This window comes from Phytophthora parasitica (assembly GCF_000247585.1).
Source record: "Phytophthora parasitica INRA-310 unplaced genomic scaffold supercont2.7, whole genome shotgun sequence".
NCBI lineage: Eukaryota > Oomycota > Peronosporomycetes > Peronosporales > Peronosporaceae > Phytophthora > Phytophthora nicotianae.
In genome coordinates, this window is record NW_008648993.1 from 160703 (window position 1) to 174866 (window position 14164).

A 14164-nucleotide genomic window follows, 5' to 3' on the forward strand; every position below is an offset into this window, starting at 1 on the left:
TGCAATGATTAATCGTCCTTTCGACGAACATGCACTAGCTTTCGTTGGTGATGTGGTTGTGTAGCACTTCAGACGAAAAAGAATATCAAGCTTCTTTTGTTGTCGAGGCATCCTTGGCAGGGATTCCGAAAAATATATCGTTATTTATCTGGACCTTTGAGCAGAGATAAATAATTGCAATGCCGGTTTAGGCGCTTGCAATACTTGACCTTCTCGTGCATTGAAGAACATAAATTACGGTACTGTTGCAATAACAAATGTATTAGCTGTTATTGAGCACTAAAGACACACCATCTACGAGCGTGTTGCCTTATCTACTGTCTGTGCGTCCCAGTACGAACCACTCTCTCTTAGAAAGAGGATTCATTTCCAGGATGATAGGAAGTAAGCCATGCCGCTCTTGACCAAACACGGTACGCACTCCGCCTTAAAATAAGGGCTGCATAGCGTGATCCTGATAAAGAAAATTCATAAAATCTAATAATCAGCAAAGCAACAACAGCATTAACCCTTTCGTGGCCAATAGGGACATTGTGCCCCCTTTGGAGGGAGTATCCTCGAGTACCACTCGTGTCACCCACGAAAGGATTCAAAATGCCCCCTTTCATTATATTTTGTGTGTGGACGAGACGGAATCACACTTTCTACTTGAACTACAAGGATATACAGAGTACGCGTCCTCATCATCAGGTTGTACCCTGCATCCAGGTCGGTTTCATTGTCTGCCACCTTTACTCGCACGGCACGGTAAGAACGGCGGCAGGTGCAGCCGACCAATGGCACGCACATCTGCGTCGCCAACCAGCGGTTCACTGCACAGTTGTCATCTACCAAAAAGCAGCACTTCTCTAGCTGTTCTCCATAATCTTCGGGCAGTATGGTGGCTAGAAACTCCATGTGACCGCGGGCCGAGAGATCTTCCTACTCCTCGTTGAGCAGAGGGATCATACAGAGGAGGGTCTTTATGACGCCGCTCACGTCGTTGTCAGCGTACACTGCAATGTAGTACTTTGACGCGTGGGTCCACCCATTTAGGATGAGGCCGAAACGCTCCGATAGCTCTGTCCGGACGATGCGCTCGGCAACACGTGCCAAGCTGCTCATCCCACAGATCAGTGTCTTCACACAGACGGGGTCAAGGTTAGCGTAACCTGAACAAATCAGATGAATCAGTTAGAAACGAAATATAAAAATATTGCAAAATAGAAAAAAGCTGAGAAAGCAGCCCCGCTCACCGTCTAGCCGCCTGGTTCTCGCAGAACGACAGCGGGATGTTGTTTTTCAAGATCCACTTGAGCCAGGTTCAGCGACAAAAAATAGGTGTCGTCGTCATGATCCAGGCTTACTGACGTCTCTGTCTTTCATCTTCTCGCTCTTGTGCTTCTGTGCCCCACTGATTTGACCTAACCCGCTCTCTGTGCTCACGCAGGCCCCTGTGTCGTCCATGTCAGTACCACTGAAGTTCAGGCAGCCCCATCCTGCCGCGCTGCTGTTAGTCTCGATGTCATCCATATCTGGGCGAATGTCCGCAAAACACAACTCCCTTTTCGCGCTGGTGTAGGTTTCAGACTCGTCCGCGCCGCACTACTGTCCGCCAGAAGAAACCAATTTTCCTCACCACTATTACCGGCAGTGTCATCCGTGTCAGCGCCGCTATCTGCCTGGCGTCTGTGCTTGTGTTGATCTCCGGTTCGGCCACATCGGCCAGAACGTCTGATCTTTCCGAGCTCCTATAGAGAACAGAGACATCGGTGCGCAGATTGAGATCACCCATGTTGATCTACCGCACTTTAAAAAATCAACCTACACAAGATTGCAACCCCCCCCCGAAAGTAAAACAACCCTCCGAAGTGTATCCATCGACCCAGTGCCATACAACGGATAATACAAACAATCCATTAAAGATCACTCGAATAGATCCTAGGTAGATCAAGGCTTTACGGGTTGTTTCTTCATAATTTCTTTCATACCATTTGTAGTACTTGGGGATGTACTATGCGTAGAAGATACACTACTAGCTTCACTGATAGCATATTGTCATATACCTGTATCGTAAGAACTGCAACATCTCCTTGTTAGGTAGACCAAGGGTAGGTACTCCGATGAAGTACTCTAATCCAAGCACGTAAATACCGCAGTTGTAGCTGTCCCGTGAACAATCAGGAGCATCGACAGTCAGTACTGACATTGTGGTTATGCTGTAGGGTAAGATTCGTTACGCAAACTGCCCACTTGGTCAGCTTGGTGTCTACGCTCTGGACACACGCGTTTATCTACGGTATAAATGAATAGTGAAACTAGTTAGTTCCTATAGAAAAATCAAATTGGCAAGGTATAGTCTGGAACAATTCCAGACTACTAAATCTCCAGACAGCAGCTCCAGACTCCAGTTCTAGATCGGTTAATAGATATCAAAATTACGCGGTAATACTAACCTGGACTGGACAGGCTACCTGGCAGCTTGATTGCCTCAGCATTTTGCCCTTGTCTCGGAACTTGTATTTTCCAGCATGAACACACTCCAGCCCTCGTGAATATTGCTCAAAACATAGAGGAACCAGTTTGGATGCGTCTTTGACCAGGGGCTCCGAGCGCGAGTAGTCTTGCTCGTTCTCGTTCGGAAACGCTGTGTAATAGCCAGCGAACAGCAATTTAAAAAAGCTGTTAGCTAAGTACCTGATACGTCGTCGCCTGGTATGCAGCAGAAATCCGGACCAGAAGTCGAATCCCATCCTCCCGAAACCTTCAGGGAAAACTGATCCCAGCCCCATTGTATACAGACTCGATTGCTTTTGTACGTGATGCTGGAGCGCCTGCGTCTTCCAAGCGGAGGCTTGTTCGTTTTTGACCATCTTGAAAGGCGAGGGGGGGGGGGGCTGCAGTAGGTGCTACTGGAGCAAAGTACTGTTGTTGAGCCACTCATCAGATGAGTGAAACGCCATAGAAGACTCACTTTCCGACGTACCACCTTCATCGACCCTACCTTCAGCAATAGATAAATCCTCATCTGGGGTGAAGCGCTTTCGTCCCTCGACTACTCCTTTCATAGTCGTCCGTTTTCTCCTGGAAGTGTGGCCTTTTCTTTTCACGTTCTGTTGTCGAAATATTCTTATCACCACTGTATACTGCCTTGATCGCTCAGTGTTTACAACTGGTTGCAACATGACTGGCTAGGGCTTGTTAGGTGAAAGGGTATGTTTACTACACATGTTTTCGATTCGATTCTAGAGCAGCAACCACTCTCAATTTATAAAATTCGTTTTGTGTACAAAAAGCCGTTTTTGTAAAATGTTCTAACTGTCCGACACAGCTACCGAGCGCAACAAGTCTGATAATTATTAGACCTGTTCTTCAACTGTGGGGATACTCGGATCCGGTTTTCTGCATTGTTTGCGGTGCTTAGGTTCCGAGATCCGCGGTCAAAGATTCAGCGCGCAGTTATCTTCTCGCAGCCATTGGCAAGCTGAGCCTACCGCGACGAAAGGAATGCAACGTAAGCACATCCGACACACCAGCAGCAGGGGCGACGCGATCAAGCATACGGTTGACATGCGCGTAAATCGACAGTGTCGTGCCAGCACGAGGAGGAGGCGCAGGGGTGGAAAGACCAGAGATCGACGGTGGTGCGTTGAGAAGATCCACGAGCGGAACATCCGTAGATAGCGCGGTCGTTGTTTGCTGTACTTGTTCGAACAGGTTGTCGATGAGAGCTAAGGATGGCGTGGCGTGGACGGTGAGGGCAAGCGCAACCGCGAGCAAGGGACACGTAGCAAAGTCGGTATTCGGGAATAGTGACAGGCCTTGCTCTTCCAATGTCTTGACACGGACCAAGCGGAGGAAGAAGACATCAGCGGCATCTATGGAGACGTTCCGCATCATCGACAGGTCGGAATCTCTCCCGAACTGGTACCAGAGAAGACACACGAGAGCGACATCTTGGTAGTCACTAGAACATGCATTAGTATACAAATATACCAGCAGTTTTTCAAGTCAACCTTCGTTCATGGTAGAGATTTGCTACGAAGTCATCACCATCTTTTTTCAAACAACAGCTATCTAGAGATTTCCCCCATTCTAAGCAGCCGTGATTCTAGCGACGCTCGGTGCTGAGAAAATCGCTCTAGGAGCCAAATCTTTGCTTGGCGAGTACTGCATTCCAGTGTTTTGCGCTTGCAATTTGCCCTTCGTTCCTTCACTAAACGCAAGATACATGCCAAGCTTATCTATGACACATGCAATGTCCTTGCCACTTTCATCTGCCGCAATACATTTTCATACGTATACCTCTTCAACTTCCTCACCCTTCAAAAATTTGGAAAATGCTGTGACAGTAGTTGCCTTGGCACGCACTGTGTTGCCAGGCTGTAGCTCATCCAAACCCATCGTGACGGCCCGATAAAGAGAAATATGAAAGTGATACGCTTAACTCTTGACAATTGAATGAACACACATATTTTAGGGGTTCATCGGACTTGATACGTCCGATTGGGTGGCTTAGATGACTCACCTAGACCTACATTGTTCTATTGGCTAAATACACATTTAAAATTAGCTGTGGTTGGCTAAAATTCAATGTTGGTAGTTAATTGACAAATTTCCCCATACAAAGTTCAAGTTTGGTCCGATAATCTAACATAATCATCCATACCCTCGCTTCAAGCAGTCTTCGAGTGCACATCGGTCAACGTGCCTGCCTCAAACGTACCTATTTAGATCTCAGAGATCGACGCCTAGCTCTCGCTCGCCAAGCTAAAAAGGACTACGATCGTCGTTACACGAAAGCTCGCCGTGACGCCTTCCACAGCATGGGAATGAGGCTTATCGCACAGCCAGCAACGTCTGCTGAGCCCAGAGCTGAAGTTGTACATGCTTGCAATACAGTATTTCTGGAGGTCGAGCCTCAGCTGGTATATTAGTTCAAGACCTCCACTTCTGCACGTCAAGCAGAGGTCATTGATATGACGAACGAAGACGAAGAAGAGGGTGGCACGTGTGCTATTTCCCAGTGCTCACCCGAAAATCCAGTTATGCCGCTGTCCTGCAGGCACGCTATGTGGCGGATTGCGCATCAGCTTTCGCAGCCCACAGTATGACCGTTAGTCAGACCCCGCGCCGTCCAGGACTGTCTTCTTTGTACATGCAAAAACTCTCTAATTTGCTGGTTTTAACGAAACCTCTGCACATTGTGCCGTGCCTCGACGGTCAGTACATGCTTCGGTTCACGGGATATAAGCAAAAGTCCAGACCACGCTCATGTTTAGCGTACTGTCGGTTTCAGACGAATCGTTACAATCTTCAGCAAGTGGACAAGCGTGCGGAAGGATACTTGCGCAGCAAAATGGGCGCCTCCGCAAGACTGTAGCACAAATTAGTCGGCGGTTGAAGGCAGTACAGGCATACGGCGTTCACAAGATTCTTCATGTCGCTGGGCTTCTTATCGCTCGGATGCTTTGCCCCCAGAAGAGGCGCTTCGCTGCGCTCTGGTCCATGGTGGGGGACGGGCCCATTCCTGCTGGACTCTTTGGGCGGTACATGACTCGCGATAGGTGTCGGGATATCCTACGCGATCTTCACTTCGTAGATAATAATGTCGACCACGGCGCGGCAAGCTGTGGAAGGTGCGGCCCGTGGTTGACAAGATCCAACAGCGCTTCTTGGCTGGTTGGTCGCTCCCTGCTGTATGCTCGTTCGATGAAGGAGTGCCACATCGAGGCGCAACACCACCCGTATGTTTATGGTCCGACAAACCACACCGGCCTACGGTCCAAATTGTTTATGTTATGTGATGCAAAGTCCGCGTACTGCCACAGGTATTATTTTGCTCGTTATTCAATGTCGTAACTTATGTGTTGTACCAACTCCTAACTGTTCTGTACGTCGTAACTTCCTGGATTTGAAGTTTACGTGGGCAAGCGCAACAATGCTGACGGAGGGTGGCCCTGGCTTGAATTCAAAACTGGAGCAGCAGCCGTCGTGCGGAACTTAAAATTTGCGCTCACTCCAGAGCTGCGCCGCCCGTGGCATGCTGTTGTCCTTGATCGCTATTACTCGCCGGTGATTCTTGCTTTTGAGTTTCTAAGGATGCAAATCTAAGCGGTTGGGACTACTCAGACGAAACAAACCGCCTGGGTCCAACAAGAACTTCCAGTCTAAAAGCAAGACGCGCCCAGCAACCACCCCACGTGGCGCCTTCGTTTATTCGTGTTCGGTCGCCGTCCCGAGCATGATGGGATCGCAAACCGGTATACTACCTGCGTACAGGCTCCATTATGACGCCATCCACTATTGAGACGAAGGTCCAGTGGGTTGGTGCGATTCAGGCCGGGTGTCCGTCAGCTGTGAACGACTACCAGAACTGGATGGGCGGAGTCGATCGTCACGACCAACTCCGCCTCCAGTCGTACCCGCTTCAGATGTCGACGCGGTTTTCGACGTACTACAAAAGCCTGCTTTTAGCCTTCCTTGACCTGGCGCTGGTAAACGCGTACCTATCCCACAAAGCGGCGGCCAAGATCAAGCAAACAGTAGCGATGAAACGCTCAGAGTGGGTTTCCGTCCTTCAAAACCATCTCCTTCAACTAAAGGCCGAGGAGTTTGCTGGGGACGAGGCAACACCACCTCAGTTCAGCCAGAAGCGAAGGCGCGTACCAGTCTGGCTTACCCACACACTTCAGCAGTCTAAAGACTGGGTCACCGTCAGCGGCATCCAAAAACGCCGTCAGTGGTCTTACAAAGTCTGCGCGCTCTTGCGTACAGACAAGAAGAAGTTGTACGCAATGTCGTACTTTTGCGAGCGCTGCTCTATCGATTACTGGTTGTGCAGTAGGATTCGCCGAGACTACTAGGGTGGCGCCAATACCTGTTTTACAATCTAGCACGACGACTTCGAAGCCGGTCAAGCAATTCCCCCAAACTTGGGGAAGCGAGTTGTGCTGCGTCTGCAGGGCCGGAATGCTGGAAAGCGCAAGAAAACACAGCGGGAGCTCCAGCTTCGCCGTGACCAAGGCAGCGACGGTGGAAACAGCGGCGACGATGACAATGACGACAACGATGAGTAAGACTTGGCTGCGGGTCGATTGATGAGTGGTTAGCTTCGTGTGGTTGAATGTAAAAATTCTTGAGCTAATGTACCTTCTCCCTTGCGTTTTTCAAAATGAGTGCCCTGACATTGCACCATCTGATCCATCTGTTGAATGGATTTGTCGATAGTTACGACATTGGGCGGCGTCTGCAGTGTATGAGTTACGACATTGGCTGGGAAACCTGTTGAAAAGTTATATACCAATCCCCAAAGCAAACCCACGGTCAATAAAAATACCAAGTGCATCGAAATGCCGTATCTTACGACATACGCTTACGCGTCTTCAGCGAGCACCGTTCGGAGCCAATGTGTTTAGAAAAAATACTTTCAAACAGAACAAAAATCGCCGAATTGCTGTTTTTCTGTTAAGCATTTGTTTTGTGAGGTATGGTAGTACTTTTAGTAGTACTATTATACTATTTATACTTTCGACCAGGTAAATTACCTCGACCAGTAGCTTGAAATATTTGTTTTGTGTAAAAAAAACTGAAGTCATTATTCGCAAAAATGTACTCTAACTGACCGACACAGTTACCGAGCGCGAAGAAACAAAATCTGATAACTGTGGATGTGAGTAAAGAGCCAATCAAACACGATCTCGTCAAGGCAACGGCATTTTGTCTCGCATTGGCGGACGTGTTTCCATAACGTGTTCCAATAACACAAAATCATCAACTGTGCCATATATCATATCAGTATTATTATGAAAAGTAGCGCTTACTATCATTTACATTGTTTACTATTATTATTTTACAATCATGACTGTGCTCTTACACATGTTGAACAGTTAAAGAGCACATTTTTCGAATCAGATGATATTTAAATGTTGGGAAACTCAGATCTGGTCTGATTCGGGTGATTCCTAGTGTTTTGTATGGAATCAGCCGAATCAGTTGAGTTTCCCTACATTTAAATAGCAGGTTTGTTCTTCAACTATCCTGACAGTTAAAGAACCAACCTGATAATTCTCAGAACGCCTGAGAATTCTCAGCTGTGACGCCGTCTGCGTCATGGGTTGGCGGATTCGCATTCACTGCGTCCCTTCGGGATGCATTCAGCCATGGATGCCATTCTTCAAGTAGCCGTCCAAGCAACAAGTCGAAAATGCCGCCGCATTCTGCGTCTCCGTCTTCGCCTATAGCTGCCGCCGGCGTGCGCCGCGATCTGCTGCTGTATGTGAACGGAGAGCGCGTTGAGATCCCCGAGAGGGACGTACGCCCGGAACAAACGCTGCTGCAGTTCCTGCGTCAGGATCTGGGACTTACCGGTACCAAACTCGGCTGCGGCGAGGGTGGCTGTGGCGCCTGTACCGTCATGGTGTCAAAGTTCGACGTGGCCACGGGGCGCGTGCGTCATGTGTCGGTGAACTCGTGTCTAGCCCCGCTTTGTGCCATGGACACCTGTGCCGTCACTACCGTCGAAGGTGTGGGTGCCATCACAGGAACTGGCGAAGCCACGGGGCTACACGAGGTACAGAAGGCTCTGGCCGAGTCACACGCCTCGCAGTGTGGCTACTGCACGCCCGGTTTCGTCATGGCGCTCTACTCGATGGTTAAACAGCGCGAGACGGGCGTGGAGCTCACGATGGAGGACATCGAACATGGTATGGACGGCAATTTGTGTCGCTGCACAGGATATCGCCCCATATTGGACGCAGCGAAGAGCTTTGGCGACGATGCGGGTGAAGCCCATTGCAAAGGCACGTGTCCAGGCTGTCCCAATGCAATGAACGGCAACGCAGAAATCGATATTGAAGATCTGCATCAAGACAAACCACAGGAGGCCACAAGCTGCTCATCTCGCAAGATCCGAGAGCTCGCTGAGCATCGAAAACTTCGTGAAAAGGGCACGGCTGATACAGTACCAAGTGAGTCGAAGAAGACAAAGGCTCTGGCGGTATCTTCGTTCCCCAATGAATTGATGGAGAAGGCGATGGCGCCTCAAATGCTGCAGATCGACGGCAAATACGTCCAGTGGTTCGCTCCCGTGACTATGACGCACCTTCTTCAGCTCAAAAAGCAATACCCCGATGCAAAAATCTCAGTGGGCAACACGGAAATGGGGATCGAGACCAAGTTTAAAGGCTTCAAGTACGCACATCTGATCAACGTGAGTCGCGTTCCAGAGCTTGTGGCCACTAAAGATGTGACGACCACAGACACGATCAACCAGACCGTTTTCGCTGGAGCTGAGCCTTTCGAAGGCGTGAGGTTTGGTGCGGCCGTGACACTCACAGACGTGAAACAGCAATTATCAGAGCTTATCAAGACGTTGCCATCCTATCAAACGCGTGCATTTGAGTCGATCGTCAAGATGCTCAAGTGGTTTGCAAGCACACACATTCGAAACGTGGCGTGTATCGCTGGTAACCTCGTCACAGCCAGTCCGATCTCGGACATGAACCCGTTGCTCGCAGCCATGAATGCTTACATTGAGTTGCAATCTACGCGAGGCACTCAATACACCCGAGTTCGTGACTTCTTCCTATCTTACCGCAAGGTAGGAATGGAACCGGACGAGATAATCACTGCAGTATACGTTCCCTACACGAAGAAGTGGGAATATATGCTCCCGTTCAAGCAGGCACGGCGTCGAGAGGATGATATCAGTATCGTAACTGCTGGGATTCGTGTGAGACTGGAGTGCTCGAATACTGGCGCTTGGAATATTCAGGATGCTTCAGCAGTGTACGGCGGCATGGCACCGATCACGAAGCCTGCAGCTGAGACGGAGCGTTTTCTCATTGGCAAAACGTTTGACGCGGCGACGTTTGATGAAGCGTGCAATGTGCTACACTCGAGCGATTTCAAACTTCCTGAAGGTGTTCCGGGTGGAATGGCCAAGTACAGAGAGAGTTTATGTTCGTCGTTCCTGTACAAGTTCTACGTGACGTCATCAGAACGTCTTCAGATCGATGTACAGGCGATAAAGGCTACCGCTTCACTGCTGCCTGAAGCTCCGGTTGTTGATGACAAGGTGCAGTCAGCAGGCAAGTCGTTTTTGCATCAAGTACGCCCTGTTTCGCATGGAATCCAGAGGTTTGGAATGGAGACTGGTGGCCTTCAGGACTCCAAGCACCAACCAGTGGGTGATGCCAAGACGAAGAGAGGACCGGTGGGAGACCCACTCCTGCATAAGTCAGCGTACTTGCAGGTGAGCGGTGAAGCGCTGTACACTGACGACATCCCCAACACGCCTGGAACGCTTCATGGTGCTTTGGTTTTGTCTACTTGTGCCCACGGACTCATCAAGAGCATCGATGCAAGTGAAGCGTTGGCCATGGAAGGTGTCCACCGCTTCTTTGATGCTTCGGTATTCGAGACCGAGCGACTTGGTTCTAACAAAATTGGTCCAGTACTCAAGGACGAAGAGTGCTTTGCTTCGAAGGAGGTACTTTGCGTCGGGCAGCCAATTGGTATAATTGTCGCGGATACACACGAACTCGCCATGGCAGCTTCGGACAAGGTGAAGGTCGTTTACGAGGAACTACCTTCAGTGACAACAATTGAAGAAGCTATTCGAGAGAAGTCGTTCATTCTTCCAGCACACATAATTGACAGCGGTAATGTGGAGAAAGGATTAGCAGAATCGGACATTGTGCTTGAAGGCGAGGTGCACATGGGTGGCCAGGAGCAGTTCTACTTCGAGACCAACGTGTCGCTTTGCATGCCTCAAGAAGGTGGAATGAAGGTCATATCCTCCACACAAGCAGCAACAAAGGCACAAGTGTTGGTGGCGAGAGTGCTGGGCATCAATTCCAACCGAATCACCAGCACGACCAAACGTATTGGCGGCGGCTTTGGTGGAAAGGAAACCCGCACCGTGTTTGTTACGTGTGCCGCTGCAGTTGCAAGTCACGTTATGAAGAAACCAGTTAAGTGTCTACTGGAACGCCACGTCGACATGCTAACCACTGGTGGTCGACACCCATTCTACGCGAAATACAAAGTCGGTATCAAGCGTGATGGAACCATTTTGGCGCTGGATGTGGACATTTACAACAACGCAGGATACTCAATGGATCTATCGTTGGCAGTGATGGATCGCGCACTTTTCCACTGTGAGAATGCCTACAAGATCCCGAACCTTCGCTGTCACGGCACCGTTTGCCGCACCAACCTTGCAACAAACACTGCTTTCCGTGGGTTTGGCGGACCACAAGGTCTCTTCATCGCTGAGACGTACATCGATCACATTGCACGGACGCTGAACCTCGCTCCGGAGGAAGTCCGCTCCCGCAATATGTATGTCGAGGGCCAAACAACCCACTTTGGTCAACCTTTGGAAGATTTCAACTTGCGGACATTGTGGCAACACACGATAGATCGCAGCGGGTTCGAATTCAAGAAAGCGGAGGCTGAGGCATTCAACAAGAACAATCGCTGGAAGAAGCGCGGCGTCGCGATATTGCCCACGAAGTTCGGTATCAGCTTTACTTCCAAGTTCATGAACCAGGGCGGCTCGTTGGTTCATGTGTATGCAGACGGCAGTGTACTGGTCTCACACGGTGGTGTTGAAATGGGTCAAGGTCTGCATACTAAGGTGATCCAAGTGGCTGCACGCGCTTTTGGCATTCCGCACAACCAGGTTCATATCGAGGAGACGTCAACGAACAAGGTTCCGAATTCACAGCCGTCAGCAGCTTCCATGAGCACGGATCTGTATGGAATGGCTACACTGGACGCGTGTGAGCAGATCTTGGCACGTCTGGCACCAATTCGTGAACGCTTAGGCCCAGACGCCTCATTTTGCGACGTCACAAATACTGCGTACTTTGAACGTGTCAACATGTCGGCACAAGGATTCTACGTTGTTCCGAACGAACGTTGCGGCTACGACTTCTCTAAGTCCGTCGCCGAGAATATTGAGGTGGGTACAGCGTTCAACTACTTCACGACGGGCGTAGCTTGCACTGTTGTGGAGCTGGATGTGCTTACCGGAGACTTCCACATGTTGAGCGTTGACATCCTGATGGATCTCGGTGCAAGTATCAACCCCGCTATTGACATTGGCCAGATCGAAGGCGCGTTCATGCAGGGTTTCGGCTTGTTCGCGTTGGAAGAGCTGGTGTGGGGAGACAATGGACATCCATGGGTGAAGCGAGGCAATTTATTCACTCGAGGCCCCGGCGCCTACAAGATTCCGAGTGCTAACGACGTACCGCTGGACTTTAATGTGTGGCTCGAGTCCAACCAGAAGAACAAGTTTGCAGTGCACTCGAGTAAAGCAGTAGGAGAGCCACCGCTGTTCTTGGGCTCCAGTGCCTTCTTCGCTGTCAAAGAGGCGATTTATTCAGCTAGGGCGGACGCTGGTCACCACGGATATTTCGAGCTGCGCAGCCCCGTGACACCGGAACGAGCTCGAATGGCTTGCGCCGATGATATGTTGCAGAAAGTGTTCACGGCACGTGGAGGCGACATGGTGAGCTACCAGCCCAGTGGAAGCTTCTAATGGCACAAGATGCATTTGAGCTAGTTTACCATGTAATATTGATACCCTGCAGTTATGCACAATGTGTGTCCTGTCCTTATAGATGTTGAAGAAGTTCTTCGTGCATTCTGACACGAATCAATTTTGTGCAAATGTCTACTGTAGAGTGAATGCACCGGTACATGTACTTAAGTAAAAAAGAAGCACCTGTGTCGACGGGAAGTGCAGGACAACCTAAGTTGGTGTCAGGTACTCAGTGCACTTGCAGAGTCCGCGATCGTATTCTGCTCCAACAAGGAACTCGACGTCCGGGGTGGAGGATGAAATGCGATAAATCTACACCGATACAGCAAGACATCATCAACAAAAGTTAGTTAGCAGCATCTCAACATTTACTAAAGACACGCGTACCTTATGTCTCCCCCACGTGATAGATCCAGTGATCGTAGCGTTGATTCGGAAGATGAGCTCATTCCTGCTGAAGTCTTTCCATAAAGCAATGCCCTCTGCGTATCCAGGTTTAATGTTGATCGCCGCAATCTTATCACTGATCGATCCAGCTTTTGCCTCCCACGGCTTGCTGAGCTCCCACTTGCCCACCAGAGTCGAGTTGTGGTAGATATCAGCAGTTCCAGACTCCAGCACGAAGCCAAAACGGTTTTCATTGATCACACTGATCAGTACCTGGTACTCCACCTTTGGTTCCAAGCCCATGATACTGTGCAGAATAGACTCCCATTCGAACTCGCGGTTGCACACGTTGTAGTCAGGCATACGTGGATAGAACATAAGTGCTAACACCGTCATTGAGATGACCACCGTCAACCACGTCACCCGTGACGCAAAAGCCTTCCAATTGAACTGCCGCTCGTCCTGCTCGTAGCGGGTATGCAGCCGTTCAAGCGACGCCTGGTCTACCTCGTTCTCGAACAGCCGAACTTCTCCCTCTCGGATCTCTCCAAGCAGCAAAGGTTGTCTCTGAGCCTGCGCACGCTCCTCATCGTCTCTGTTGGAGCAGAGTCAGAAGCAGTTAGCAACGATAGAGCCAACTTGCGAAGCGCAGGACGCACCTGAGCGTCGCTTTCTTCTTCTTGTCCGTCTTTAGAGCCTCCGCAAGTCTGACGCGTCGTGACGCCGGTTTCTTGGCTCGACAGAAGACCGAGCAAATGGCCGAGATGCCGCAGAAGCAGCAGGTCAGCGTCACCATGAGACACAGGACGGCAATAACCACCGACGGTGGCGGCCCGTAGCCCACGTACTGCGGTTCCGACCGCTCGCAATCTGCAATGCAAGCAGTAAATGTGGATGTCAGAGATCCGTCAGCTAATAGCTGGGGTTTCCTTTAAAACTCGTTGACCTTCAAGGTGGTGGCAGACAGATACGCCGATAGGACAGCCGTACGGGGATCCGATGGCATGACACTGGAAATCGCTCTTGCAAAAGTGGCACGCGACACTGGCATTCAGACACGACTCGCAGTCCTTGTGCGAGGCACAGGCATCCCATTGAAGGCCGTCATCATTGACAGCGGCGTCGAAGCGCGCGTCTTCTTCTTCTTGCGACTGCATCGCTTTTCTTCCTATGGCTTGGGCTTCAACCCCCGATCAAGTGACACAGAACGTCCCGTCAACATTCCGTCCTCAAAAGATGTCA

General features: G+C 50.1%; 4 protein-coding genes across 6 annotated transcripts; 1 reads left to right on the forward strand and 3 right to left on the reverse strand.

Moving 5' to 3' along the window:
- Positions 1 to 1329: 1329 nt before the first annotated feature.
- PPTG_05031 (hypothetical protein) lies at positions 1330 to 1512 on the reverse strand (the record flags this gene model as incomplete). The annotated part of the gene is made up of 1 exon (XM_008898497.1): positions 1330 to 1512. One exon carries the CDS (start codon positions 1510 to 1512, stop codon positions 1330 to 1332), a length of 183 nt encoding a protein of 60 aa, XP_008896745.1.
- A 3905-nt stretch (positions 1513 to 5417) lies between these two features.
- Positions 5418 to 5534, reverse strand: PPTG_21625 (hypothetical protein; the record flags this gene model as incomplete). The annotated part of the gene is made up of 1 exon (XM_008899256.1): positions 5418 to 5534. One exon carries the CDS (start codon positions 5532 to 5534, stop codon positions 5418 to 5420), a length of 117 nt encoding a protein of 38 aa, XP_008897504.1.
- A 2609-nt stretch (positions 5535 to 8143) lies between these two features.
- Positions 8144 to 12688, forward strand: PPTG_05032 (xanthine dehydrogenase, molybdopterin binding subunit). The gene has a single exon (XM_008898498.1). The coding sequence runs from the start codon at positions 8186 to 8188 to the stop codon at positions 12530 to 12532; it is 4347 nt and encodes a 1448-aa protein (XP_008896746.1). The 5' UTR covers positions 8144 to 8185; the 3' UTR covers positions 12533 to 12688.
- On the reverse strand, positions 12468 to 14146 carry PPTG_05033 (hypothetical protein). Of its 3 annotated transcripts, XM_008898499.1 has the most exons (4): positions 13869 to 14146; positions 13582 to 13792; positions 12923 to 13517; positions 12468 to 12847 (listed from the first exon to the last, which is right to left on the reverse strand). In XM_008898499.1, exons 1-4 carry the CDS (start codon positions 14077 to 14079, stop codon positions 12746 to 12748), a joined length of 1119 nt encoding a protein of 372 aa, XP_008896747.1. In that variant the 5' UTR covers positions 14080 to 14146; the 3' UTR covers positions 12468 to 12745. The 3 variants fall into 3 exon arrangements, with proteins under 3 accessions (XP_008896747.1, XP_008896748.1, XP_008896749.1); XM_008898500.1 differs by having other exon boundaries at positions 12468 to 13517; XM_008898501.1 differs by having other exon boundaries at positions 13582 to 14146.
- Positions 14147 to 14164: the final 18 nt, after the last annotated feature.

Excerpts from the sequence above, each read along its gene's own strand:
- PPTG_05032 (XM_008898498.1), top strand. The coding sequence starts at position 8,186 with ATGCCGCCGCATTCTGCGTCTCCGTCTTCGCCTATAGCTGCCGCCGGC.
- PPTG_05033 (XM_008898499.1), bottom strand. The coding sequence starts at position 14,079 with ATGCAGTCGCAAGAAGAAGAAGACGCGCGCTTCGACGCCGCTGTCAAT. Across the intron at positions 13,518-13,581 it reads AAGAAGAAAGCGACGCTCAG|AGACGATGAGGAGCGTGCGC; the intron begins GTGCGTCCTGCG and ends CTGCTCCAACAG. Across the intron at positions 12,848-12,922 it reads TCACGTGGGGGAGACATAAG|ATTTATCGCATTTCATCCTC; the intron begins GTACGCGTGTCT and ends GTATCGGTGTAG.